This window comes from Leptodactylus fuscus, chromosome 1, assembly GCF_031893055.1.
Source record: "Leptodactylus fuscus isolate aLepFus1 chromosome 1, aLepFus1.hap2, whole genome shotgun sequence".
Taxonomy (NCBI): Eukaryota; Metazoa; Chordata; class Amphibia; order Anura; family Leptodactylidae; genus Leptodactylus; species Leptodactylus fuscus.
The window spans coordinates 172753782-172781128 of NC_134265.1; the positions used below are offsets into that span (position 1 = coordinate 172753782).

The 27347-nt window shown below is 41.9% G+C and overlaps 1 protein-coding gene across 1 annotated transcript in view; it reads right to left on the reverse strand.

Moving 5' to 3' along the window:
- FOCAD (focadhesin) overlaps positions 1 to 27347 on the reverse strand; it is a 196459-nt gene that overhangs the window by 121108 nt on the left and 48004 nt on the right. Inside the window, exons 7-10 of the mRNA XM_075279906.1 lie at positions 22966 to 23173; positions 11495 to 11701; positions 10692 to 10779; positions 9348 to 9547 (exon numbers count right to left, since the gene is read on the reverse strand). Coding sequence (XP_075136007.1) covers positions 9348 to 9547; positions 10692 to 10779; positions 11495 to 11701; positions 22966 to 23173 — 703 coding nt within the window. The remainder of the gene's footprint in view (positions 1 to 9347; positions 9548 to 10691; positions 10780 to 11494; positions 11702 to 22965; positions 23174 to 27347) is intronic.

The window sequence follows — 27347 nt, forward strand, 5'->3', positions numbered from 1 at the left end:
GCCACCAGGATACCAAGATCGGAGTTATTAAAATACAATACCAAACAGGAGAACACTCGGGTACCCCTGGTTGTCACATACAACCCCCACCTGGAGACGCTGAGAGGAATCACACGCAAATTACATCCACTACTGCAAAAAGACAACCGTCTAAAATCCATATTTTCTGACCCCCCTCTCCTATGCTACGGACAGCCACCAAACCTCAGGAATATGATTATTAGCAGCTCTCTGTCATCTCCAAGTAACAAAGGAACATTCCCATGTGGACAGAAGAGGTGCAAAACCTGCCCCCACATACTGACCACTGACAAGATAGAGATACCAAACTCTAACAGGGAATATAAAATCCCAGGTACGTTCACCTGTAACACACCTAATGTGGTGTATTTGATCATTTGCACCAAATGTTCCACTGAAAATCTGTATGTTGGAGAGACTGGTCAGAAACTCCGAATGAGAATTAATTCACATCGCCATACAATCAAACAACAGAGAACTGATCTTCCCGTGCCAAATCATTTTTGCCAGGAACACCACAGCATCATCAATGACATGAAAATCTTGATCTTAAAAGGGAACTTTAAATCAAGGAAACAGCGACTGATTTATGAGTACAAGGCCATGACCCTATTCCAGACGTTGGACAATGGGATGAACATCTCCCGTGGGTTTATGTCTTTTTATACACATCATTAAGACAGCCATTAAGATAAGAACTGGGGGATCTGGCAATTGATTGTTTGTTGTTATAAGTATATAGTAACTAGCCTCTTCCCCCCCTCCCTCCTGTAATTCTAGCCCTGTGTCCAGTTATAAATATGCAGCCTCTACAGAGTGTTTTTTAGTTATATCTGAAGAAGAAGCTCAGAGGAAAGCTTTGAAACGTCATATTCTGTCATCATTATGAGTTAGCCATTAAAAAAGGTATCACCTACTGAAGACTTGCAAAGTTTTTTTTGTTTTTTATATTTTATAACCACTAGCTAACACGGTACCAAAACAAACATATTCATTTCAGTAAAAATTAAAGCAACACTTGGAGGTTAAAAATGCTCACTGCACCCCTGGATAAATTGCTTCAGGGATGTAGTTTCCAAAATGGGGTAATGTGTCCATGGATTCCACTAAACTGACTTTTCAGAGACTCGCCAAAAATGTCATGGTGTCCAAAACAAACTGTCTAAATATGTGCTCCGAAAAGCACTCCTTTCTTTCTGTAGCTAGTTGTGTGCCCAAATAGCAGTTTATACCCATATAAGACATGAGGTATTTTATCCTGGGTACAACAGTTTCATATATGTAGGTTGTGTTTTTACAACTTTCATTGTGTACGGTAAATATTGCTTCAGCTTTATTGCATGGGTTGTTACAGACACAGCGATACCAAATATGATTTGTTTTATTAATTTTTAGATTTTTTTGTATAATTTATTTGGAGCTTAATTCATTTATTAACAAACTTTTTTTTTTTTTTTAATACACTTGTAATAGGCCTTAATTTGCATTATTCCTACAATCTTATGATACCTTTTCTGTTTCTGCAATAGCTTTAGTCAGTCTTGAATGCTATTGCACTTCCAAATCACCACAGGCCACAAGAAAATGGCTGCTTACTTACTGTATAAGCGGCCATTTTTCTTGCGGCCGCGGCATGCGTGGTTGGCTCGACAAGTTTTACCGCCTGTGCCGGAAGAAGACACAAGAAAAGGACGTTCCTGAAGAAGATGGAGGCGTCACTGGAGAGTTCTCTTGCAGCATTGGGGACGCCCCCAGTGCTGTTTGAGCGCTGGGGCCTGCCCCCAGTGCTGTGAGAGAACTCATTTGCATACCAGCAAAAACCGAGATTTCTACAGAACGGCGGCGCGGAGAAGACATCTAAAGTTAGGAGACGAATAGCCTTACTTCAGGCTATTCTGTCGTGTTAGTCACAAAAAATTCTATCTGAATGATAGGGTCCCCTTAAAGGGGCTGTATCATCACATTTTAGTGATTTGAGATAAAGATATATGGAGAAAGAGAAAAGAAACCAAGTAGGGCCGCACTAACAGGGGTTTGACATATAGTCCGTATAAATGTCTTTATGAAATTCTACCGTCAAAACACTCGTTGTATGTCTTTTCTTGAAAATACACAAAAGTGCCACAATACTGTACTTGTATGGCAGCGTCTTCAGTGGCACGGCTCAAGGCCGGGAAAATATATATATATATATATATATATATATATATATATATATATATATATATATAGAGAGAGAGAGAGAGAGAGAGAGAGAGAGAGACTGGGACTTAATCCCAGGCTAAAGAACCAATTGCGCGCTCTATACGGTAATCACAATGTTGATGCGTAAATAGAATTAAATGGATTTATTTAGAGATAACGCGTTTCGGAGTATCTCGGTACCTTACAAATACCACCAACAAGTTTGACATAAAAAAACATATTTAAAGAGGACCTTTCACCATGTCCGGGCACAGGCAGTTCTATATACTGCCAGAAAGCTGACAGTGCGCTGAATTCAGCGCACTGTCGGCTTTCCCGATCTGTGCCCGGTGTGAAGAGCTTACGGCCCGGTACCGTAGCTCTTCTATGGTCAGAAGGGCGTTTCTGACCATTGGCCAGAGACGTCCTTCTGCCTCGCGGCGCCAATCGCGCTGTGCTGTGGAGTCGGGAGGAACGCCCCCTCCCTCTGCTCACACAGCTTGTCCGTAGACTAGCATTATCAGGAGAGGGAGGGGGCGTTCCTCCCCGCTCCACAGCACAGCATTGGCGCCGCGAGGCAGAAGGACGTCTCTGGCTAATGGTCAGAAACGCCCTTCTGACTGTAAAGCGCTACGGTACCGGGACCAATAGCGCTTTACACCGGGCACGGATCGGGAAAGCCGACAGTGCGCTGAATTCAGCGCACTGTCAGCTTTCTGGCAGTATATAGCACTGCCTGTGCCCAGATATGGTGAAAGGTCCTCTTTAAAAACATACACAGACCATCAGACACTAATTCCAAAAACATTATATAAATATCCATCATTTCAGAGGTATTGGTGTAATATCTACATATTCCACATCGTGCAAAAGAAAATCAGACAGATTGCATATCAGACACTAGTTCCATGATGTAATACAGTGCCTATAAGTAGTATTCAACCCCCTGCAGATTTAGCAGGTTTACACATTCTGAATTAACTTGGCATTGTGACATTTGGACTGTAGATCAGCCTGGAAGTGTGAAATGCACTGCAGCAAAAAAGAATGTTATTTCTTTGTTTAATTATTCAGAGGGTCATTTATTATTCAACCCCTCAAACCACCAGAATTCTGTTTGGTTCCCCTAAAGTATTAAGAAGTAGTTCAGGCACAAAGAACAATGAGCTTCACATGTTTGGATTAATTATCTCTTTTTCCAGCCTTTTCTGACTATTTAAGAACCTCCCCAAAACTTGTGAACAGCACTCATACACGGTCAACATGGGAAAGACAAAGGAGCATTCCAAGGCCATCAGAGACAAGATCATGGAGGGTCACAAGGCTGGCAAGGGGTACAAAACCCTTTCCAAGGAGTTGGGCCTACCTGTCTCCACTGTTGGGAGCATCATCCGGAAGTGGAAGGCTTATGGAACTACTGTTAGCCTTCCACGGCCTGGACAGCCTTTGAAAGTTTCCTCCCGTGCCGAGGCCAGGCTTGTCCGAAGAGTCAAGGCTAACCCAAGGACAACAAGGAAGGAGCTCCGGGAAGATCTCATGGCAGTGGGGACATTGGTTTCAGTCAATACCATAAGTAACGTACTCCACCGCAATGGTCTCCGTTCCAGACGAGCCCGTAAGGTACCTTTACTTTTAAAGCGTCATGTCAAGGCTCGTCTACAGTTTGCTCATGATCACTTGGAGGACTCTGAGACAGACTGGTTCAAGATTCTCTGGTCTGATGAGACCAAGATCGAGATCTTTGGTGCCAACCACACACGTGATGTTTGGAGACTGGATGGCACTGCATATGACCCCAAGAATACCATCCCTACAGTCAAGCATGGTGGTGGCAGCATCATACTGTGGGGCTGCTTCTCAGCCAAGGGGCCTGGCCATCTGGTCCGCATCCATGGGAAGATGGATAGCACGGCCTACCTAGAGATTTTGGCCAAGAACCTCCGCTCCTCCATCAAGGATCTTAAGATGGGTCGTCATTTCATCTTCCAACAAGACAATGACCCAAAGCACACAGCCAAGAAAACCAAGGCCTGGTTCAAGAGGGAAAAAATCAAGGTGTTGCAGTGGCCTAGTCAGTCTCCTGACCTTGACCCAATTGAAAACTTGTGGAAGGAGCTCAAGATTAAAGTCCACATGAGACACCCAAAGAACCTAGATAACTTGGAGAAGATCTGCATGGAGGAGTGGGCCAAGATAACTCCAGAGACCTGTGCCAACCTGATCAGGTCTTATAAAAGACGATTATTAGCTGTAATTGCAAACAAGGGTTATTCCACAAAATATTAAACTTAGGGGTTGAATAATAATTGACCCACACTTTTATGTTTAAAATTTATTAAAATTTAACTGAGCAACATAACTTTTTGGTTTGTAAGATTTATGCATCTGTTAATAAATCCTGCTCTTGTTTGAAGTTTGAAGGCTCTAACTTATTTGCATCTTATCAAACCTGCTAAATCTGCAGGGGGTTGAATACTACTTGTAGGCACTGTATATACACATTCCACATAATGCAATAAATTCAGACAGATTATATGTATTTCTCAGGCACTATTTATAAAACGCTAATAGAAGCATATTCCCTTTCCATATAAATGAGAACAACTATTGGTTTATAATACACCTGGCTGCACATCTATATATCTTATCTGCATGCCGTATTTACCTTATGCCAACTATTCAACTTATTACCGTATATACTCGAGTATAAGTTGAATTTTTCTGCCCAGCTTTTGTGCTGAAAAAGCCTCCCTCGGCTTATATTTGAGTCAGCAAAAAAAAAAATAATTTATTTTTTAGGAGGGTGTGTGTGTGTGTGTGTGGGGGGTCTATGACCAGCCACAATATCAATGTATAGAATCTCCCATAAAATAGTGCAAAAAAAAAAAAAAAAGATTTAAAAAAAATAAATAAAAGTTCTTAATCCCTCCTTTCCCTAGAATACATATAAAAGTAGAAAATGACTGTGAAATACATTAGGTATCCCTGTGTCTGAAAGTGCCCGATCTACTGAATATAGGGGATCTGCAGTGCTCCTGTTCCATCGGGAAGGGGTTAATAGGAGCACTGCAGATACCCTATATTCAGCCAGACTGAATTCCAAGTGGGGGAAGAAAAAACAGTCCTCAAGCTCAGGGAAGGGGCAGACAGACAACCTAAACACCCCCTCCCCTTTCCCAGCACCCAAAAACTCCGACCCTTTTAATTTTTGAAATTTTCCAGTAGCTGCTGCATTTCGCCCCCTCGGCTTATACTCGAGTCGATAAGTTTTCCCAGTTTTTTGTGGTAAAATTAGGGGCCTCGGCTTATACTCGAGTATATACGGTAGTTATTGCCGTACTCTCTTGTATATCTTGAGGATAAATTAGTCACTCACCTTATTCTTTCTGCTTTCACATGTCTGTATGCTGTATGCGGCAAGCCATATTGCTATATACACCTCGGGAAAAGCCCAAGAACGTGTGTGTAGGCTATGAGATAAAGATATGCCGGAATAGCCTTTAAAAAGGCTATTCAGGTACTTTTAGTCAGTTTCTATTGAAATTTTGCACATGCGCAGTAGCGCTCCCTCCAGAGTACTACTGCGCACGCTCCAGCACCATTTTCCTATAGAGAACATTGCGAGCAGGCGTTGGAGCGTGCGTAGTAGCACTCCGGAGGGAGCGCTACTAGGCATGCGTAAAATTGCAATAAAAACCGCCGGGAAGGACAATGCTGGAGGCAGTGAAGAAGGAGGAGCAGGAGGAGTTATGCAGCAAAAGCAAGATGACGCTGGGGAGTACACGCAGTGCCCACTGTGCACGAAGACAGTGATTTACATAACCATTTCAGCGACATCTAAGAGGTTAAAAGCCCCAGATGGAGCTCTGATAAGTTACAGCTAACACCCGCTCCAGACTTGAACAGGCGGGAAGCTTTCACCATAATAGTACAGCGGCTGTCCTCTAGAACCAGACGCGTATCATCTAAGGATTAAATGGGTTGTCCAGGCTAAAATTTTATTTTTTAATTAGGCCAGGTGAGATTAAAAAAACAAAAAAACAAACAAACAACAACTAAACATACTCATCTGTCTCTGGTGCTGCGGTGCCTATCACCAGGGTCCAGTCTTGCAGCTTGAAGTGGAAAATTCCGCTAGTTGAAAAAAAGCTAGCAGAATCTATTGAAATCAATGGGAGGCTTTTTTTCAGTGTGGAAAATTCCACACCAAATTCCTTGCCATTTTCTTCCATGTGAATAGGGCAGCTGTACCCGACTTTCGGGTGTGTAACACAGCCGAGAGCCAGTAGTAATGCCGTGGGCACAGTTTCTGCACAGCACAGTAACAGTAGTAACTAGTGCTATGTATAGACCCAATCACTGCTGAATACTGGCTCACCTACAGAAATTTTCTCATGTTTGCCTTATCATTGACCATTGTGACCCTCTAACTATTGGGCATACCATTACATCCAACTGCATTAAGTCCTTGACAGCCAGGACATAATAATACTAGCAAAGGGGTTAAAAGATGTGATTGGTAGTTAAATGCAGCATGACAATAATGACATTATAGGCTGCAGCTAAATACTGTGATGAGAATCTATCAAATCAGTATAAATTATGCACCCTGGCAATCCAACCTGCACAGTCTTCAGCCCTATTCCATCAACAAAAAAAATAGAACTTCCATCAGATTTCACAGGAGCTGAGGTTTTGTTTTTTTTTTCTTTTAAAAGCCTTTGTCGAGTGAATGGGTCTGTGGATGAGTTTATGGAAATTTCTTTGTACATAAGGAAAACCAAAAGCACCATAAGGAAAATGTGGTGTGAAAACAACCTAATCATTTTATATATTTCAAGAGGATCTCTTTGAAGTACAAAGTACATATTCATTACATTAAATGGGTTATCAACTTGCATTGCTCACTCACTGTGTTTTTAGTAGCGGAGGTTATAGATACTACATCGATGTCCCATAGACTTGAAATGGACACCACTGAAGCAGAAGCGTCCAGCATGTAAACAAAGCCAGAAGCTGCACACTCAAGGAAACAGCTGATGTGCAAGGGGTTCCTACAGTTAGACCCCCACTCATCTAAAATTCATTGTCTATCTTAAGGATAGACTTTCAATTATGTAAAGGTGGATAACCCCTTTAATTATCGCCCCTTAGCTAAGAGAAAAACTTTCACATTTTTGATAATAGATGACAAAACTTTTTTATGACCTTTTTTTAAAATCTTATTTCAACATGAAAAAACTCTGTAAAACTCCATAAATTAAACAAACCTAAGAAAAACATCAATATATGCCAAAACTGCACCTAAACATTAACCATCTATATTCTCAAACTTGAACACAAAACCACCCTTTTCTCAAAAATGTCAGCACTTTGCTGTGCTTTATCATCATGACAAATGGTGCCATAATTACTTCTCAAAGAAAGAAAGGGAACCTTAGCTAACAGTTTGCATAAGAGCAATCTGTCAAATAATGAAACAGCTTGGCATATTCATCTTAGCATTTTTTCTTAGCAACAATCGCAGTTATCGTGCTACAGATTATCTTTCGTGGTTTAAGCATTCCTAATAAACATATTAGGATTTTTTTTTTCTGCAGGGATACCTCTTGTATTAAGGAAAATGACTTCTAAGATTAGATTTACACTCCTGTCTCTAAAGGGAAGGCATTCTCATAAAAGTGAGCTGTTTAAAACTACGGTGCTATTACCGTAGCTCTTCAGTGTCAGAAGGGTGTTTACTGCGCTGTACTGTGAGAGTGGACAAGTACTATGAGGAGTAGGGGAGGGGACGTTTCTCATCGCTCAGCATCATGGCTGGGTGGTAAGGAACGCCCCCTCTCACTGTACAGCGCAGTAGACGTTACTGTGAGGAAGGGCGTTCCTGACTGACTGTCAGAAACGCCCTTCTGACACTGAAGAGCTGCAGTAACGTCTCTGATAGCTCTTCACCAGGACACAGAACAGAAAAGTCAATAGTGCGCTGAATTCAGCGCACTGTCAGCTTTCTACCGGTGTATAAAAACGCATGTGCCCAGAGGATGTGAAAGGTCTTCTTTTATAGTCACAACGGGGAGAAATTTCAGTGTGTTACAGCAGTATGGTAATACAGATACAGGATAATAAACAGTAATATATTACAGAAGGAGACACACATAAGCTGAGAAAAATACTAGGAATCCATAGCAGCTAAGAAGAAAAGAAAAGGAAGGGAAGGAAAGAGGACTTCAGGATCTCTTAGCTCTCTCTCTTCGCTTGGTCTGATGTAGATTATGTAGCCTGACAGTGGTTGGGAGGAAGGACCTTTGATATCGCTCCTTCTCACACTTGGGGACAAGCAGTCGGTCACTTACAATGCTGCCAAGTGCCGTCAAGGTCTCTTACATGGGGTGGGATTTATTCTCCCACATGGAGCTCACCACAGACAGTATCCTTCTGTCACCCACCACCTGTACTGGGTCCAGGGGGCTCCCCAGGACAGAGCTGGCCCTCCTGATCAGCCTGTCAAGTCTATTTCTGTCCCTGGTTGTTATACTGCTCCCCCAGCAGGCCACACCGAAAAAGATGGCTGAAGCAACCACAGAGTTGAAAAAGGCCTTAACAAGTAGCTCCTTATTGTTTTAAGACGCTTTTTGTGGTTTTATCTGAATTTATTAATAAAAGTTATAATTTTAGAATTGGTCACCTATTCTGTTAGGGAATCAGTTGTATCATGTGACTGACACTTCAACTCTTTAAATGATACATCTGCAAAAGTGTGACCAAGAAGTCAGCGTGGACAGAGAAACGGACTCCCTGCCTGCACATATAATGTAAAATTACCTTCACCGCAATTTACCTCAAGTACTTTTCTAACAGGCCAGAGAATAAAATTGTTTGTAGGGCTGCTATTATAAGAACACAACACTGATGTTCCAAGGGCTGTGATCACGCAGCATTATAACTATCCTGTACAAAACAGATCGGTTAAAAGAATTACAGCAAATCATGAAAGATCCTTCACAGATGCTGTAAGCTGCCATGATGCCAGTGTAAGCAGAGTCTTATAGCTGTGTGAAGTACTAGTAAACTAATCCATGTAAAACAAATAAACACATGAAGCCTCTGATAAGGGACATAACATGAAGCTTTATCTATATTACCACTTTCTCATTCCCTTTGTCTGTGTCCTGAATTTTCTCCAAAATGGTTAGTGCCAACTGCTGCAGTGACATTTCCTTATTCTTCTGGCTGAAACTGTCCACCAAAGCTGCTGATGATAATACATGTAATAATGGCATAACCAAAACTTGAGCAATGGCTGGAGCTTTGCTTCCATCTGGTAACTCCAAAATTTTTAGAGCTGTCAAAAAAGAGAATAATAAATAATACAGGATCCTTTTCTCACTTTGTACTGCAATACTAATACTGTTGCATGGGAGTATACACAGATTTTGAAGAGCCTGGAACTTCTTTATAACTTAGGAGCAACTCACACAAGCTGGGAACTTGATTAAGGCTAGGTTCACACTTGCCCTGGGCTCTATATCAGAACCAGAACGACGAAGAGCCAGTCCACTGAAACAGCAGTAACCCGCGAACCCCATAGACTATGGAATGGAGTCGGCTGGGTGTCCATCTGGATTTTGCCCTTTTTATACTGAAACCGGCAAAGAGAAATGTCCTCTGTGCAGGACTTTTCTCTCCATCTAATTGTACAACAGCAAACAATTAGCTGAGAAAAGTCCGAGTGGCCATAGTATAAGGTATCCAAGAACACTGAACTGCAAGTATAAGGCAGATATATGCAGGTACTCACTCCATTCTAGCATCTACCATGCAGGCATGACACAGGAAATGAACAATTTATGAGTACAGTCAGTAAAGCAGATTTCTGTCTGTGAATGATATCCCATCTGTAACCACACAAGTACATAGAAGACTTTTCTTACATTGCAAGCTGCGAGTTTCTGCAGAATCTTCAGTTTCAGCAGTTTGCAGAAATGCTGTGAGGAGTCTGTGATTAGAAGCAGCCCCTCCCATCTGCATTCACTGTGTGAAGTGAGAAACCCCAATTCCCCTTCAACTAACTCTGATCCGTCTTGCATCTATGGAGACTAATCTAGCCTAGCAACAGAGAGTGAACTGTAATTTAGCTAAAAGGAAGACACCTAATGGCAAGAACTTTAGAAGGGGTTTTCAGGCAAAAAGAAGCCAAATTTTTAATTAAAATGAATTACATTTTGGTCCAGAATGACATGCTCTGCAGAAAGCAGGAAATGTCAACTGTATGCTCTACCTTGCTTTTAAAAGTAGAGGAATGAAAAGAATGTTAAAATCCCTTATAGTGTACACTAAATTGTGCAAAAAGGTTTATAATGTAACTATGCTGAGATATAGATCCATAGCTAGAACTGCATTCCTATTACACCATGGCCTGTTCTAATATATTAATTTAATAGAAGCAGTAGGTACACATTCTAAGAAATGAAAAGTTTCAAACCTACTTAGATTTAGAATTTGTTCATGGAGATTGCATGGGCATTGCAGCAGAAGCAAGCCAAGTCCGGTTAAAATTTGCTCTCTAGGAAAACCCTGAAAGACAAAAAATAATGATGAATAGTTAATAAAAGCCAGTTTGAGTCACCCTTCTCTAAAATGCAATCAATGTACATGAGGCACACTGAAATCTATTCTGTTGTTTCAACAAACTCTGCACAAATGAATAGTATAGGCAATTACAAGAAAAGTTGCCATATAATATATAAGAGAAGAAAGCATCCTGCTATTTTTTCACTATCTTCCTGCTGCCCTTCACACTGTTATGCTGACTTTCACTGTGAAAATCATCGTTATATCAATCTCAAGACAGACTTCTGGTAACATGACTCATATAATATATGTTTTTATGGAGTCTACCGAGAGGAGGGGGGAGTGAACTGCAAAAGACAGGCTTAGACTGATACTTGACCAGAATAGAAGCTTTCTACCACAGTCAAAACACAATATTCAAATCAGTACAAGTCACAACCTCTCTATCAATTGGAGCTATTTCTGAGGAGAGACAAACACATCTACTTATTCTGTGCAATATGGAAGCTATTCTGCAATCACTAGCTCAAAGAGGAATGAAAACTATAGATTCAGCATGCAAAGGGAGAATCAACTAAATAATCCAAAATATAAGTCATATTAATACTCCCCATGCTCTCACACACATCATAACAGCTAAACCTAAAAAGTCAAATAAAACAACAGGCATGCTTCAATGACAGCTGAAAAAAAAACAGTTGCCTTTTTTATCACTCACTTCTTTCAACAGGTCCACATCTTCTTCCAAAATGTGTAAGAGTGTGGAGCAGTCGCCAGTGATTTTTAAGCTGTATTCACAAGCACACAACACCTGTAGTGACAGCAGACGAAGTTCATTTCTCCAAAAGTCGGGATATTCACAAAACTTAACAAACAAATCCTTCATGTACATGGTACATTCTGTCATTTGTGTACAATCCGAGAGCTGTAATACAAGAAAGAAACAGTGATAAGGAAAGAATAAGGTTAAATAAAAATCAGATGAATTATACACAAGTAACCTAAAGTTGGCCATAAAAGCTGGAAGAGCCTGCATAATAGGTCTACAAATTACTGTTAATTAAAATCAGAGGAAAACATTTTTTTTATTTTTTTTTTATTTCTAATTCTCTTGAAGAGAATGTTTTTTTTAATTCCCCTAAACTGGTACAGTTTGTGCAGCATCAAATAATAACTTTTCCCAATGTAGACCCTTGCTAAGATTTTCACATAATTTTTATATATAAACATATATTATATATTTATACACATACATACATACATACACATACAAGCAGACCCCAGGAACGGAAACCTGAATGAAAGTGTGAACCTAGCGTAAGTCTGGGACAGAATCTAGCTAAGTGCGAAAAAATTCCCCTGACACCCCAAAGATACTTCCTACAACCTCCCACCTGTGATGTCATAACTTATCTTAAATTGGTGTACTAAGAATGAGAGGGGAACCATGCAGATAATCATGACTTGTGCTGAGGATTAAAAATGAAAAGGAGAGCCATGTTGGTCACTAAGAATGAGAGGAATGCTTGCAACCAAGGATGATGGGGCTGTCTTGAAATAGGAAACATGCAGGTCACCAAAGGCTCAAGAAAGAAATGGGGCCTACTATGGTTTTTTGTATGCATTGGAGTGACTTGTGTATAGCACAATGGCTGTTTATTGGCCCCAGTCTAGGTCTGGATCTCTGTGATATGCTAAGGTGATACCTTGTTCTAATATGTTGATTCATAAAATAGAGTACATCATATTTGTCTCTCTCATTACTATTTTGGGGTTTGGAAGGACTGGTTATGCATAGTGACTCCATTAGACACTTTAGCCTGCACTCTGCATACTTTCTTTGCGAGGACAGCCCCTATAAAAGGCAATTTTTCTGCACGTTTTGGTGGTTGGCTCAAAAAGGTAACTGTACTGAGGGTTATTTCTCGTAACTATCTATGTATGAGGGATGCTTAGTACAAGTAGCATATAATAAAAACTTCAGACTAAGGGGGCGTTCACACTTGCACCCCTGTGCAACCTGTGTCATTCCGCAGGTTTTCCATCCTAAGCCCCGGCAAAACGGGACAGGGGACGGCTTCCTGGTGGTCAGTTTTAAAACCCATTCACTTCAATGAGTTTTAAAAGCAAACCACCAGTGTCCACCTGCAGCCTCTAGTCGTGGGGAAACTGTTTGGCCGGAATCAAACTCAGACATGAGTCGTGCGGGCAGTGCGCGTCAAGCACACGGACCCCATTATAATCTTTGGGGTCAGTGTGCCTTACAGCACAGCGCTTGCAATTGCTTTTGTATTCCGCTCAGGGGGTCTCCATGCGGACTCTCCACAGACAGAATAAAAAAAGCAGATGTGAACCAACCCTAAGCATACAGTGTTGGCCAAAAGTATTGGCACCCCTGCAATTCTGTCAAAAAAAAAAAATGATTGCAAGCACAAACTCTTTGGTATTAATATCTTCATTTATTTTGCTTGCAATGAAAAAACACAAAAGAGAATGAAAAAAAGTCAAATCATTGATCATTTTACACAAAACTGCAAAAATGGGCCGGACAAAAGTATTGGCACCCTCAGCCTAATACTTGGTAGCACAATCTTTAGACAAAATAACTGCGAACAACCGCTTCCGGTAACCATCAATGAGTTTCTTACAATGCTCTGCTGGAATTTTAGACCATTCTTCTTTGGCAAACTGCTCCAGGTCCCTGAGGTCTGAAGGGTGCCTTCTCCAGACTGCCATCAAGAGATCTCTCCACAGGTGTTTTATGGGATTCAGGTCTGGACTCATTGCTGGCCACTTTAGAAGTTACTAGTGCTTTCTCTCAAACCATTTTCTAGTGTTTTTTGAAATGTTTTCAGTCATTGTCCTGCTGGAAGACCCATGACCTCTGAGGGAGACCCAGCTTTCTCACACTGGGCCTTACATTATGCTGCAAAAGTTGTTGGTAGTCTTCAGACTTCATAATGCCAGGCACACGGTCAAACAGTCCAGTGCCAGAGGCAGCAAAGCAGCCCCAAAACATCAGGGAACCTCCGACATGTTTGACTGTAGGGACTGTAGAAGTTTGATTCAATCACAAATGTGTAGAAGCTGCAGTTACTCATGGCATTCAGACAGGGCATAAGACAGATCAGCTGGATTATCACTCCAAAAAACGTGTAAGCTTTTAATACAATTGTCTCACCATGTTCACTGGATGTCTTTTTATTCTATTTGCTACTTTTTCGCAAACTTACAGCTCATTCCCACATCTTGTTACCTCTATATACATTATTCCCTCTCTCCTTCCCTCACCTATGTGCAGCTCCAATTCCCTGTTTACCTTCCTCAAGTATCTTAACCCACCTTGTACTTCTGTGAAACAAATTAGATGATCTCACAAGTCACTTAACCATCTGTTGTCTCTCTCCAATCTCCTGCTATTAGCTGCTTGTGACACCTCTCCAAACCCTGGTTCTCCTTCTGCTAACCTCAACTTCATACATGTCTCACCAAGAAACCCTGATAACCATATTAATATTTGCTGGCTGTCGTCTCCTTCTCCTCCACCAGTCTCTTTCTCTTGTGCTCTCTGGAATGCCCGCTCAGTCTGCAACAAACTTGACATCACTCAAGATCTCTTCATTTCAAAGTCTTTCAACCTGCTGGCTATCATTAAAACCTGGATTAAACAGTCTGACACTGCGTCCCCTGCTGCTCTCTGTTATGATGGCCTTCAATTTTCACACAACCCTAAACCTGAGAATAGGCAAGGTGGAAGGGTAGGTGTCACATCACCACAATGCACTTTTCAGGTCATTCCTCCAGTACCATCGCTCTCTTTCACCTCTTTTGAGGTCCACACTATCAGACTCTTCCACCCTTTCATCTACCACCCCCCTGGCTCACCCTAACCATTCTTAGATAACGTTACTTCATGGCTTCCCAATCTCCTATCCTGTGAAATTCCTACGCTCGCTCGTTATGGATGACATTAACATTCCCTGTCTGTCCCATCTGCCTCTCGTCTATCACTAACCGCCTCTGTTGGTTTCTATCAGCTTACTTCTTCTCCCACACACAAAGATGGTAAAATCCTTGATCTGGTCTTCTTATGGCTCTGTTCTGTCTCTGACTTTACTAACACTTGCTACCACAGTTTCTGACCATAACATTCTTTCCTTTACAAAACACACTTAGCTACTGCATATACAGAAATCTATGGGCTGTAAATGCTCAGCGCCTCTCAGACACACTACAGTCATCACTGTCTCCCATCTCTTCTCTCTCGTGTCCTGAATTGGCCACCACAACACTACAATGAGACTCTCAAAATCACCCTAGATAAAGTAGCACCCTTGACCATCGAAAATTCCCAAAACAGACACTGGCAATCTTGGCACACTCTTCAAACACATTTTCTTCAGAGATGATCAAGATGTGCCTAAGGTCTATGGCGAAAATCTAACACATCTGCAGATTTTTTTCACTTCACATTTATGCTCAAATCCTATCATTCTGCCTTTCGCCTTGCCAAACAAGACTACTTCACCTCTCTCATGTCTTCTCCCTTCAATAACCCTAAACGGTTCTTTGACACCGTCCAGTCCCTCCTCACACCAAAGAAGCAGGTACCTGTCACAGATCTCAGTGCTCAAGACATGGACATGTACTTTAAAGATAAAATCAACAACATCCATGGGCGGATCCAGGGCCGGGCGAGCCGGGCCACCCAGCGGGGCCCCCGCGGCGCGGACCTAACAAAATGGTCCTGGTCGGCATGTCGCGATTTCAACTGAATACATAGGCGTTTAAAGCAGAAGCTGTCAGCTCCTGCTTTAACGCTGAGCTCCGGCATTTGTAGCCGCGATGTGATGACGTCACATCACGCCTACAATATGTGTCTGAGGGAGAGAGCTGCGGGGGAGCGATGGAAGGTGAGTGTGGTTTTTTTTTGTGTGTGTTAAACATTTAGGTGGAAAATAATGTAGAGGGCCCATGAAACTGGGGGCAGATGGGGGGGGAGAACAGCATGACACTGGGGCAGATGAAGGAGGGAGAATGGCATGACACTGGGGCAGATGAAGGGGGGAGAACGGCATGACACTGGGGCAAATGAAGGGGGAGAGAACAGCATGACACAGGGGCAGATGAAGGGGGGAGAATGGCATGACACTGGGGCAGATGAAGGGGGAGAACGACATGACACTGGGGCAGATGGAGGGGGGAGAATGGCATGACACTGGGGCAGATGAAGGGGGAGAATGGCATGACACTGGGGCAGATGGAGGGGGGAGAACAGCATGACACTGGGGCAGATGAAGGGGGGGAGAACGGCATGACACTGGGGCAGATGAAGGGGGAGAGAACAGCATGACACTGGGGCAAATGAAGGGGGGGGGAACGGCATGACACTGAGGCAGATGAAGGGGAGAGAATGGCATGACACTGGGGCAGATGGAGGGGGGAGAACAGCATGACACTGGGGCAGATGAAGGGGGGGAGAACGGCATGACACTGGGGCAGATGAAGGGGGGGAGAACGGCATGACACTGGGGCAAATGAAGGGGGAGAGAACGGCATGACACTGGGGCAAATGAAGGGGGGGAGAACGGCATGACACTGAGGCAGATGAAGGGGGGAGAATGGCATGACACTGTGGCAGATGAAGGGGGAGAAAGGCATGATACTGAGGCAGATGAAGGGGGGGATGGCATGACACTGGGGCAGATGAAGGGGGGGAAGAATGGCATGACACTGGGGCAGATGAAGGGGGGGGAGAACGGCATGACACTGGGGCAGAGACGGGGGACATGAAACTGTAGGTAGATAAAGGGGGAGAATGGCATGAAACTGGGGACAGAGATAGAGGGGGGACATGAAACTAGGGGTAGATGAAGGGTGTATATGAAAATGGGGGAGAGATAGAGGGGGGACATATAATTTACGGGTGACTGTAGGAGGATTATACTGTGTGGAATCACACGAAAAATGAATGAGAATGGGCGGAGTCAACATAAAAGTGGGTGGGGCCTAATTTGCACCGCAAGTTTTGTTCCCTTTTTCTAGGCTTCAACAGTTGGGAGGTACAGGTTAGAAGTGCGAGACCCCCCGGTAAGTAGGGCCCCGCCAAAGTCAATTGCCCAGGGCCCCGCAAACCCTGGATCCACCACTGACAACATCTGTCAGAAAATAACCAAATCTCCCGGCAGTATTAGTCCCCTTCTCTCTCTTGCTCCTCATTATGAACTCTCATTATTTGACACAGTAACAGAAGAAGTCTCCCAGCTCCTTTCTTCTTGCCATCCTTATGGTGAAGATACCAAACTATATACCTCATCCCGTGACATCACACCTACACTACTACAGAAAACCAATGACTCTTTGCTGCTTTAATATCATGTCTTCTCTTTCTATGAAATTCAATCTTTTAAAAACTGAACTTATTGTGTTCCCTCCATCCACTAACCAACCTAACACTGATATCGCCATTTCTATCTTTGCCCTTACTATTACACCGAGGCAGCATGGTCGCTGTTTGGGAGTTGGATTTGATACAGATCTCACCTTTACTCCACATATTTAGAAACTTGCACGCTCTTCCCACCTGCTCCTCAAAAACATCTCTAGAATTCACTCTTTTCTCACGGCGGAAACATCAAAAACCCTCATTGTCACTCTGATTCTCTCTCATCTTCACTATTACAATTCTCTTCTAATTGGGCTTCCTCTTACTAAACTCTTTCCCTCTACAATCTGTCCTGAATCCAGCCGCCAGACTCATCTTTCTGTCAAACAAGTACAAAGACATATCTACCTTGTGTCAGTCACTGCACTGGTTGCCCATCCATCACAGAATACAATATAAAATTATCACACTCACCCACAAATCAATCCATAATGCTGCGCCCACCTATATCTCCTCAATGTCTAATGCCCTAACCCTTCTCTCCATTCTACCAATGACCTTAGACTTACATTCTATGTTACCCGTACATCCCACTCCCGTTTCCAAGATTTTTCTCAAGCTTCACCCATGCTCTGGAATGCTTTACCCAGAAAATCCAATTAATCCCCACCTACAGCAGATTTAAAACTGAACTAAAATCACATCTGTTTGGTCAGGCTTATCACATGACCTGATCATAGTATAGAGTGCAGAAGTGTAGAATAACACTTTTTATCCTTCTTCCTCTGTTCCACAGATTCTGTCCTCTCCATCTAGAAGTTACACTGCACTGCTTGTCCTCTGATTTGTAAAGTGCCACAGAATAAGTTGGAACTATATAAATAAAGTTATTATAATTAGTTTATCAAAAAATGCTTTCTAATCCTTTATTAGTACCACCCAAGATGCTAAAGTGATGTTCACTCTGAACACTCTGGTATCATGAGGAAGACCACGAGTCACATGTATCAGACTACATGTGTCAATAGAAGTCTATGGGGTGGGGGTGGGGGTGGGGGTGGGGTGAGAAGTAGCTGAGGCAGAAAGAAGCAGATTGAAAATTCTTATTTAGCTGTCAATCACAGACCAAATACTTTATTCACATGAATATGTCAGCACTTCTCTGTACATGTCCTGTTTGATCCTGGGTTGTTTCTGAGTGAGAAACAAATTAGAAGGTAGTTTCTTCCCTACGTACTGCATGCAGTGTGTGGCACCTAGTCTCCACCCACCAGCTCAGGGAGAACATCAAACTACACATATATCCTGTAAGAACTGCTAGAATTATTGATGTAATATAATGAAAAGCACACTTTAAATCTGCTCATTCTGGGCTTAGTAGTCCAGTAGGTGGGATTTCTCTCTCTGTAAACAACTTTAGTTGTCAATCACTCAGCAGGACTTCCTAATGTGCAAGACTACTAAGGGCGGGTTCACACCTGCGCTTGTTCTCTGCTTTGTGTGTTTCCATCTTCTACCCGAGAAACTGGACAGGAGTTGGAAACCTGGTCGTCAGTGCCTGCCCGTGAGCATCTTCTGGTCTCCGCGGCAAAAGCGTTTTTTTTTGTTTTTTTTTTAACCAGACACAAAGTCCTACATGTCCGACTTTGTGTCTGGTTAAAAAAAAACGGTTTCACCGCGGAGAGGCAGGAGACGCTGACGGGCGGTCACTTTGCAAACCCATTCAAGTGAATGGGTTTGAAAACTGACTGTCGTTTCCGTCTTCTACCCGAAAAACTGGACAGGAGACGGAAACTGGCAGTCAGTTTACAAACCCATTCACTTGAAACCTGCAAAGCGGAGACTGGGTGCAGGTGTGAACCTGCCCTAAGCAAGACCTTTTCTAACCTAACTACGCAACAATTTGCTCATCCCCTTCCAGTCTCCACAGCATTTTATTGTGAATGGTTTGCTTTAACAGAGTCCAGTTAAAAAAAAATAAAAATCAGTTAAGTGAGCTTAGGGAATTATGCCTAAATATCTACCATAAAATATCATCTAAAATGTTGTGAAATTCACTACATAAGGAGAGGAACCTGAGACATTAAAGTTTTTTCAGATAAGCAGATGTGAAACTTCAGGGGCATCACAGACAGATGTCAGCGAGCAGCAATGATTTCTCCAAACAACTGCACTTGTTGTACATATCTGTGAACTTCATTATCCAAGGCTTAACATCTGGCCTCCAGTGTCTTGTTCCAATATCTGTGTCTCTGTCTGTAAATAGTAGTACGCATCAAGTATCGTTATATTATATTTATGCTGCCAAATTTGTGAGTCGAGTGTATGGCATTTCCCACACTACAGATCTGATTATTTCTGCATATGTTACACACATGTACGTATACATTATAAGTATATGCATACTAAACACTAATTGTAGTAATTCCCTGCACTAGAGACATCAGCAATTTGGCAAGCACGGAAAGTTCCAGACTACAGTTTTTCTTATGCTGATTAAAATGCTTGAAAAAAGGCTGAGAATAGTGAAAAATAATAAGATAAGTCATACCCAGCAACCCATGCTGCTCTCATTCCAGCACTTCCCAGTCCCTCTCTAGTCCTCATTTTCTTTTCTATTGTGACATATAGAAAGTGCTACTCAGCCAGTCACTGGCTGTGGCGGATTGTGCTGTGGACAGTCATTTCTCATGTGTTATCAAGCAACTATTCCCAGCCATTTTGGCAAAATTTTAGTTGGCCCTTTAATTTTGTTATAAGACATGATAGCAAAAGCAGAGCTATCAATGAGCTTAGACTGTTAAAAACTCCAGGAGCCAAAAGGAGAAACATTTGTAAGTGCTCTGGAAGTTTACTCAGTAGTTGTGGACATCATTCCACAGACAGGTAGTTACTCAAAAAGGGAAATTGTCACTGTGAAAGTAGCTAAAACTTAACATTTAATTGATAACAGATAAAAGACTATGCGATAAAAGAAATAGTACAAGAAAAGAAAAAAGATAAAAAAATTGTGGGGTAATCCTCACCCCACTGGCTAACAATTACGTGCCCACTAGTCAGATATTCAATTATTTGGTAACTAGAGGATATCTACAATTTCATCAGCAATCCTCACTGCCTAAGGGGAAGTAGATATAAATATAACCCCTCAATGAGAGCACTATTGGTAGGACTGGGCATAAATATAAGCCCTACAAAAAACATTAAAGAAAGCATCAAGGCAAGTATCTGGTGCTCCCTAAATAAATACAGCTGAGCTTCTCAACACGTTTCGCTGCGTTGCTGTAAGCGCAGCACATCCAGAGGAGATGATTTCAAAGAAAAAATACAGAGAAGTTGGTAAAAACCGCAGTTCCCGTGTCCTGTATGGTACATAATGCCTTAGTTACTTTCACAGTGACAATGGACATCATTCCAGTATCAAAATTATCATAGAAATCTGCTAAGATGGGTATTCACAATACTATAAACAATGCGATAAGGTGTTATAAGGCTGTTTTCACAACATGTTTTTGTACCAATTACTGTAATTGCAATAGTGTTTTACTTCAGTGGGCTTTCGTAGAAAAAAAATGCATTCCAAGAGGGTAACTGAGAGAGGAAAATGTGAATGACTATGAATACACCATCCAGAGGAAAAAAAAAAAAAAAAAGATGGCTAATGAGACATTTTTAATAATAATACAGCTAATCATAAGTAGATTGGTTAGGAAACCTTCCTAAATTCAGCATAAGGGTGCGTTCACACGATGTAAAATTGAGCGTGATCTGGCATGTATACGGCCCCCCCTCCCCGAACGGAATACTGAACGCATTGACAAGCAGTGAGCTTATGAAAACACAAGGACCCCATAGATTATAATGGGGTCCGTGTGTTTTCTGCGCGCTGTCTGCTCAAGTCACACAGAGAGGAAAATACTTCAGGAACTACTTTCCTCTGCACATGACTCGTATGGACAAGGCACGTAAAACACATGGACCCCATTTATTCTATGGTGTCTGTGTATTTTCATAATGCTTGTCATTGCATTCGGTATTCCGTTTGGGGGTCCCCAAGCGAACTCGCCGAACAGAATACCGAACGCAGATGTGAACCAAGCCTAAGACAGAATGTCATGGATGCAAAATAATTGAAACAAACAATATCAGCAAGTTGATATTGATTACTGGAGCTGACTTTCAATTTTGGTTATTTTCTGATTCATTTCCCAGCTTAGAGATTGATAATATTAACTCACTTGGAAAGAGATGGCAGTTGCTCGTAATTACAGCAGATATTTGGAGCTCCTGGAACAATTAACTGTAAACTAGCCAGTCCCAACTTTTATATTACCAGTAGTTTATCTAGATACTTGCACTCCGTTACAGATTTGATAAAATGTTTTCTCATTCCCCATTATTAATTTTGAGAATTCTTTCCTTGTTCTCTGATAATATCCATCTTATCTCAAGAAAACTTGATCTGCAAGTGTTTAACTCTAATTGTTTGTACATGATACTGGCAGTGACATTTTATTATTCTTGTAAGTTACTGTTATTGTTTCTACTTCCTTGAGTCCCCCCTTTCCTATTCCCCCTTTTCTCTAAAAATGTAAAGGGGACAAATTCCCCTAATCCAATATTTCTGATTTCAAAACATAAATAAAAAATTGAGCAAAAAAACTTTTTTGTCTATGTTTTACTAAAATACATAAAACTACATTGATAGCTTATTTACAGAGGCAAAAGAATATTTTTTCAAATGTTGTTCTACCACATTACATATTTCATAACATAATGGGACATCATAATAAAGCGATAGACAAAAATATTAGCATGGTAGAATTGTTACGTCTTCTTTTGGCAACTAAAAGAGCTGTCAAATTGCAATTGTGCAACAATACTGCTCTAGAATATAATTGTGCATTATCACCACGGTATTTCAGCAAACATAATTCTAAAGGATAATATACCATTTACGCCACAGTGACCATCTGAAACATAACCCCGAAAAAACTGGATCTATTTATTGTGATTTCAGCGGTACAGTTTTATACTGCACAGATGCCACTTTCCATGAAACAGTTGCTTTGTCTAGAGCTGTGCATGTTTCTTATGCAGTTGGCACTGGAGAACAGTCAAAGAGATGTTTGGCAAGGACAACCATTACACCAATATGCTCCACGGTAAAATCAACGTTTTCCAAGTTGAACTGCTCAATATGGGACCAGCTGCTGGGAAATCTGGAATCGATACTATGCACTCTTTACCCAACATCTCCCTTCGTCTCAATAAACATTAACTCTTGATATAGCACTAAACAATGATAAAAAGAAGAAATGCTCGCTCTAATCTGCAGTCAATGCTGCTTTGCATCAGACTTCTCACCATCACCATACAAGAGTGGAACGTAATAAGAGACTTGCACACTTCCCATGCTCAATAATGGCAGTCAACAAGAGATTTGTGTTAACAAGCTGAAGAAAGATCATGCTCTAGATAAAGTAACACCAGATATGTTACATATGTGTTATCCATTACTACCTCCTTCACATATAACTGCTCAGGGATGAAGATTAAATTACATAAAGGCTTGGAGCAAGAGACGGCACCACTAGGTTTTGCAAAAAAAAAATTAAATGAATCCCTGAATATTTTTTTCAGTCCTTTAGCACAGGTCCTTCATTGTTTGAGGTAGTCTGACTTCAGATGTCCTCATGTACCCTATGTTACACAGTGCTGTGTGTAAGAATTAGAGTGATCATAAAGCAAACACCTTGGATTAGCATATACAGTATTCAGTTAGACAACAAAAAGCCACTTACTTGCATATAGCTTATTAAATCAAAAAACAGGCGAATGACTTGTATTTCTGCAGCCAATGGTCTCTTAGTGCTACTGGAACGGGGATCGACATGAAGTAAAGCTTTCCTTAATCCTAATCGAAAGGCACAAAGATCCTGTAGCTGTAAAGGCTCACAAAATAAGTATCGTAGAAATGGTGTCAGTGTGTTTATTGTAAACGGTTCATCCCTGCAAGAAACAAGAAACACATTGAATGAATCCTACATCTGAGGTACAACATATGAAAAGCGCTGACAATACATTTAAAGGGTATAGACAGCTTTGAACTGATGTTTTTGTTTCCTAAATGCACAATTAAATAACATTTTAATTTTTATTAAAAATTTCCTACAACTTTGCTAAGGAATGTGTGCAACTCATTTACATAGCTAGCTACCCTGCTACTTTTGACATAAATTCGACAAGACACAAGCTCTCTCTCTTCTCCATCGACCTTCTCTTAACCCATTAAGGTAGTTTGTATGTTAATGCTCGCCAACTTTATTCATATTTTCCCTAACTTTTTTTATTTTTCTGTTAACATATCTATGTGAAGGCTTGTTCTTTCAGTGATGAGTTGTACTTTCATTTGTCGCCATTTTGGGGGTTCACAATGTTTTCATTAGCTTTTATGATTTTTTCGGGTCCATGTGACATAACACATTTCTATCGGAATTTTTTGCCTTTTGTCTTTATGGCATTCACTAGTTCATTACAATTACAGCGATATTTATGCATTTGGGCAGCGTACAGCATGTGCGCTAGATTTTAATTGCACTGATGCTACTAGCTGTTGTGGAAGCAGTGAATGGGTGGAGAGGGAGGGATCATTTAACCTCTCTCTTCTGGAATCTTCCCATCCTCCTTCAAGCATGCTGTTATAACCCCACTATTGAAAAACCCTCCCTGGACCCATCCTGTGCTGCTAACTATCGACCCGTCTCTAAGGGGGCGTTCACACTACCGTCAGTGTCCGACAGGTAGTGTCCGCTCCTAGTGTCTGTTCAAAATCTCGCACGGACATTAGGAGCGGACACTAGCTATGTCCGTGACACTTGTCATTCATTTAAATGGCGATCGGGTGTGTTCTTTTACACTCTGTGCCCTTCCTTCACTGTCTGCTTGTAAAGATGTCCGACTTTTCAAGCGGACAGAAAAACCCGACATGTAGGTTTTTTCTGTCCGCTTGAAAAGTCGGACATCTTTACAAGCGGACAGTGAAGGACAGGCACGGAGTGCAGAAGAACGCACCCGATCGCCATTTAAATGAATGACAAGTGTCAGGGACACAGCTAGTGTCCGCTCCTAATGTCCGTGCGAGATTTTGAACGGACACTAGGAGCGGACACTACCTGTCGGACACTGACAGTAGTGTGAACGCCCCTTAACCTCCCCTTCATCTCTAAACTCTTGGAACGCCTGGTCTATTCTCGTTTAATCCGATATCTCTCTGCTAACTCTCTGCTTGACCCCTTACAATCTGGCTTCCGCGCTCTGCACTCTACTGAAACGGCTCTCACAAAAGTCTCTAATGGCTAAATCCAATGGTGACTTCTCTCTTCTTATTCTTCTGGACCTCTCTGCAGCTTTTAACACTGTTGACCATCATCTCCTCCTTACTATGCTCCGCTCAGTCGGCCTCAATGACATTGCGCTCTCCTGGTTCTCCTCTTATCTCTCAGACCGCACTTTCAGTGTATCATTCGCAGGCTCTGTTTCTACCCCTCTTTCTCTTGCTACCCCTCTTCCTCAGGGCTCAGTCCTAGGCCCCCTGCTCTTTTCTCTCTACACAGCCCCCATTGGACAAACCATAGCCAGATTTGGCTTCAGGTACCATCTTTATGCTGATGACACCCAATTATACACATCTTCCCAGGACATCACCCCTGCACTCATACAGAACACCAGCAACTGTCTCTCTGCTATCTCAAATATCATGTCCTCGCTCTATCTGAAACTAAATCTCTCTAAAACTGAACTACTACTGTTTCCACCATCTAATAGATCTGTCCCTGATATATCCATTGTAGTCTCAGGCCTTACTATAACTCCTAGGCAGCAGGCCCGCTGCCTCGGGGTCATGTTTGACGCAGACCTTTCCTTCACCCCTCATGTTGAATCACTCGCAAGTTCATGTCACCTCCACCTCAAAAACATCTCCAGAATAGTCCCTTTCCTTACCAGAGATACACTAAAGACACTTATTGTTTCTCTGATTCATTCTCGCCTTGACTACTGTAACTCCTTATTAATCGGTCTTCTCCTCACTAAACTCTTCCCTCTACAATCTATTCTGAATGCAGCGGCCAGGCTCATCTATCAGGCTACACGCTACAGCGATACCTCCGGTCTGTGCCAGTCGTTACATTGGCTGCCTATTCATTATAGAATAAAATATAAAGTTATCACCTTCATCCACAAGGCTCTCCATAATGCCGCACCTCCATACATCTCCTCCCTCATCTCTGTCTACCCCCCAACCCGTGCTCTCCGTTCACTCAATGACATAACACTTACATCCTCTATTATCAGAACCTCCCACGCTCGTATACAAGACTTCTCCCGAGTTGCACCACTTCTCTGGAATGCTCTACCCTGGACAATCAGATTAACTCCCAATTTCTACAGTTTCAAACGCAAACTAAAGACACATCTTTTCAGACAAGCCTATCACAATTTCTAGCGTAAACCCTTAACCCTCCTCTGTCCCCACTCCCACATTTCCCCACATGATATGATGTCATCTTATGCTAACTTTATAGGTCCAAGCTCCATCCACATGTTAAAGGACACGACTGTTGACAGCTCATAAAGTCTTATGTTTATGTAATGACAGTCACCTCTATTACAAAAGTGTTTGACCTCTGCATAAGCAATGCCGCCCCTGCTACCTCTTGTGTCACCCCCTCTACCTCATAGATTGTAAGCTCTTGCGAGCAGAGCCCTCAGTTCCATTGTGTGAAATGACTTTCTTTGTAATGTATCTTTCTGTCTGTATTTGAACCCTACAAATTGTACAGCGCTGCGGAATATGTTGGCGCTATATAAATAAAATTTATTATTATTATTATTGGGTTTTTTTTAAGAAGGGAGCTATGAGCAAGTCCTAACTTCAACTGTAGTTGGATAAAATGATGGAGCATGAACCTATTATAACTACTTGTACCACTATACAGATCTGGACTATTGCTGTCTCAGGCAGGGAGGCACAATGACTGCCAGGTCTGAGACAGCACTACGGCTGGAGACTGCAGAGAGCTCCAATAGAACAAGTCCAGGTGAATATAGCGATATTGGTTTTTAAAGGGGTTGGCCACTTTCAGACCAATAATGAGAGACAAAACTTATTGTTTGCATAATAAAAAGTTTTAAAATTTTTCCAATACATTTCTGTATCAATTTCGCACAGATATCTAGATCTCTGCTTCACTGTACTAGTGAACAATATGCCCAAGATTGTTAAGGCAGTGTTGGAAAATAATGGTAACCACACAAAATATTGACACTTCGGGCACAATTTGTTCATTTTCACTTAGGGGTATACTCACTTTTTTGCCAGGGGTTTAGACATTAATGACTGTGGGTTAAGTGATTTTGATAGCACATCATATTTACACTGTTATACAAGATGTACACTGACTACATTGTATCAAAGTGTCATATGTTCAGTGTTGTCCCATGAAAATATATAATGAAATAATTACAAAAATGTGAGGGGTGTGCTCGCTTTTGTGAGATACTACAAATCTGAAAATTGTGCAACTTTTAAGAATAAAAGCAATAACATTTGTCTCTGAATATTGGTCTAAAAGTGGACACCCCTCATACTTTTATTTGATATAATGACTGAATGGAAACTGAGGGGACAGGTGACATTGTGTGGAGGCCACATTATATTATGTGGGGATCTCACATCGCAAACTTTGCACAAGCTTTGTTAAAAGGGCCCTGATGTAAACATGTCTTTATTTCCCAGAGCACATGTCATGCTTATATACTTATCGCGCTGTACTGTGAGACCGGGGAGGAACACCTCCTCCCTCTGCTCACAGTGCTCGTCCATAGACGAGTATTATCAGGAGGGGGGCGTTCCTCCCCGGTCTCAGAGCACAGCGCTATTGGCGCTGCTGTGCAGAAGGACGTTCCTGACAGAGTGTCAGAAACGCCCTTCTGACTGTAAAGAGCTACAGTACCGGGACTGATAGCTCCTCACCCGGGGAACATATTGGGAAAGCAGACAGTGCGCTGAATTTAGCGCACTGTCTGTTTTCCAGCAATATATAAAACTGCCTGTGCCCAAACCCATGAAAGGTCCTCTTTAAGGCTGAGGCCCCATGTTGCTGAAACACAGCTTTTTTTGTTG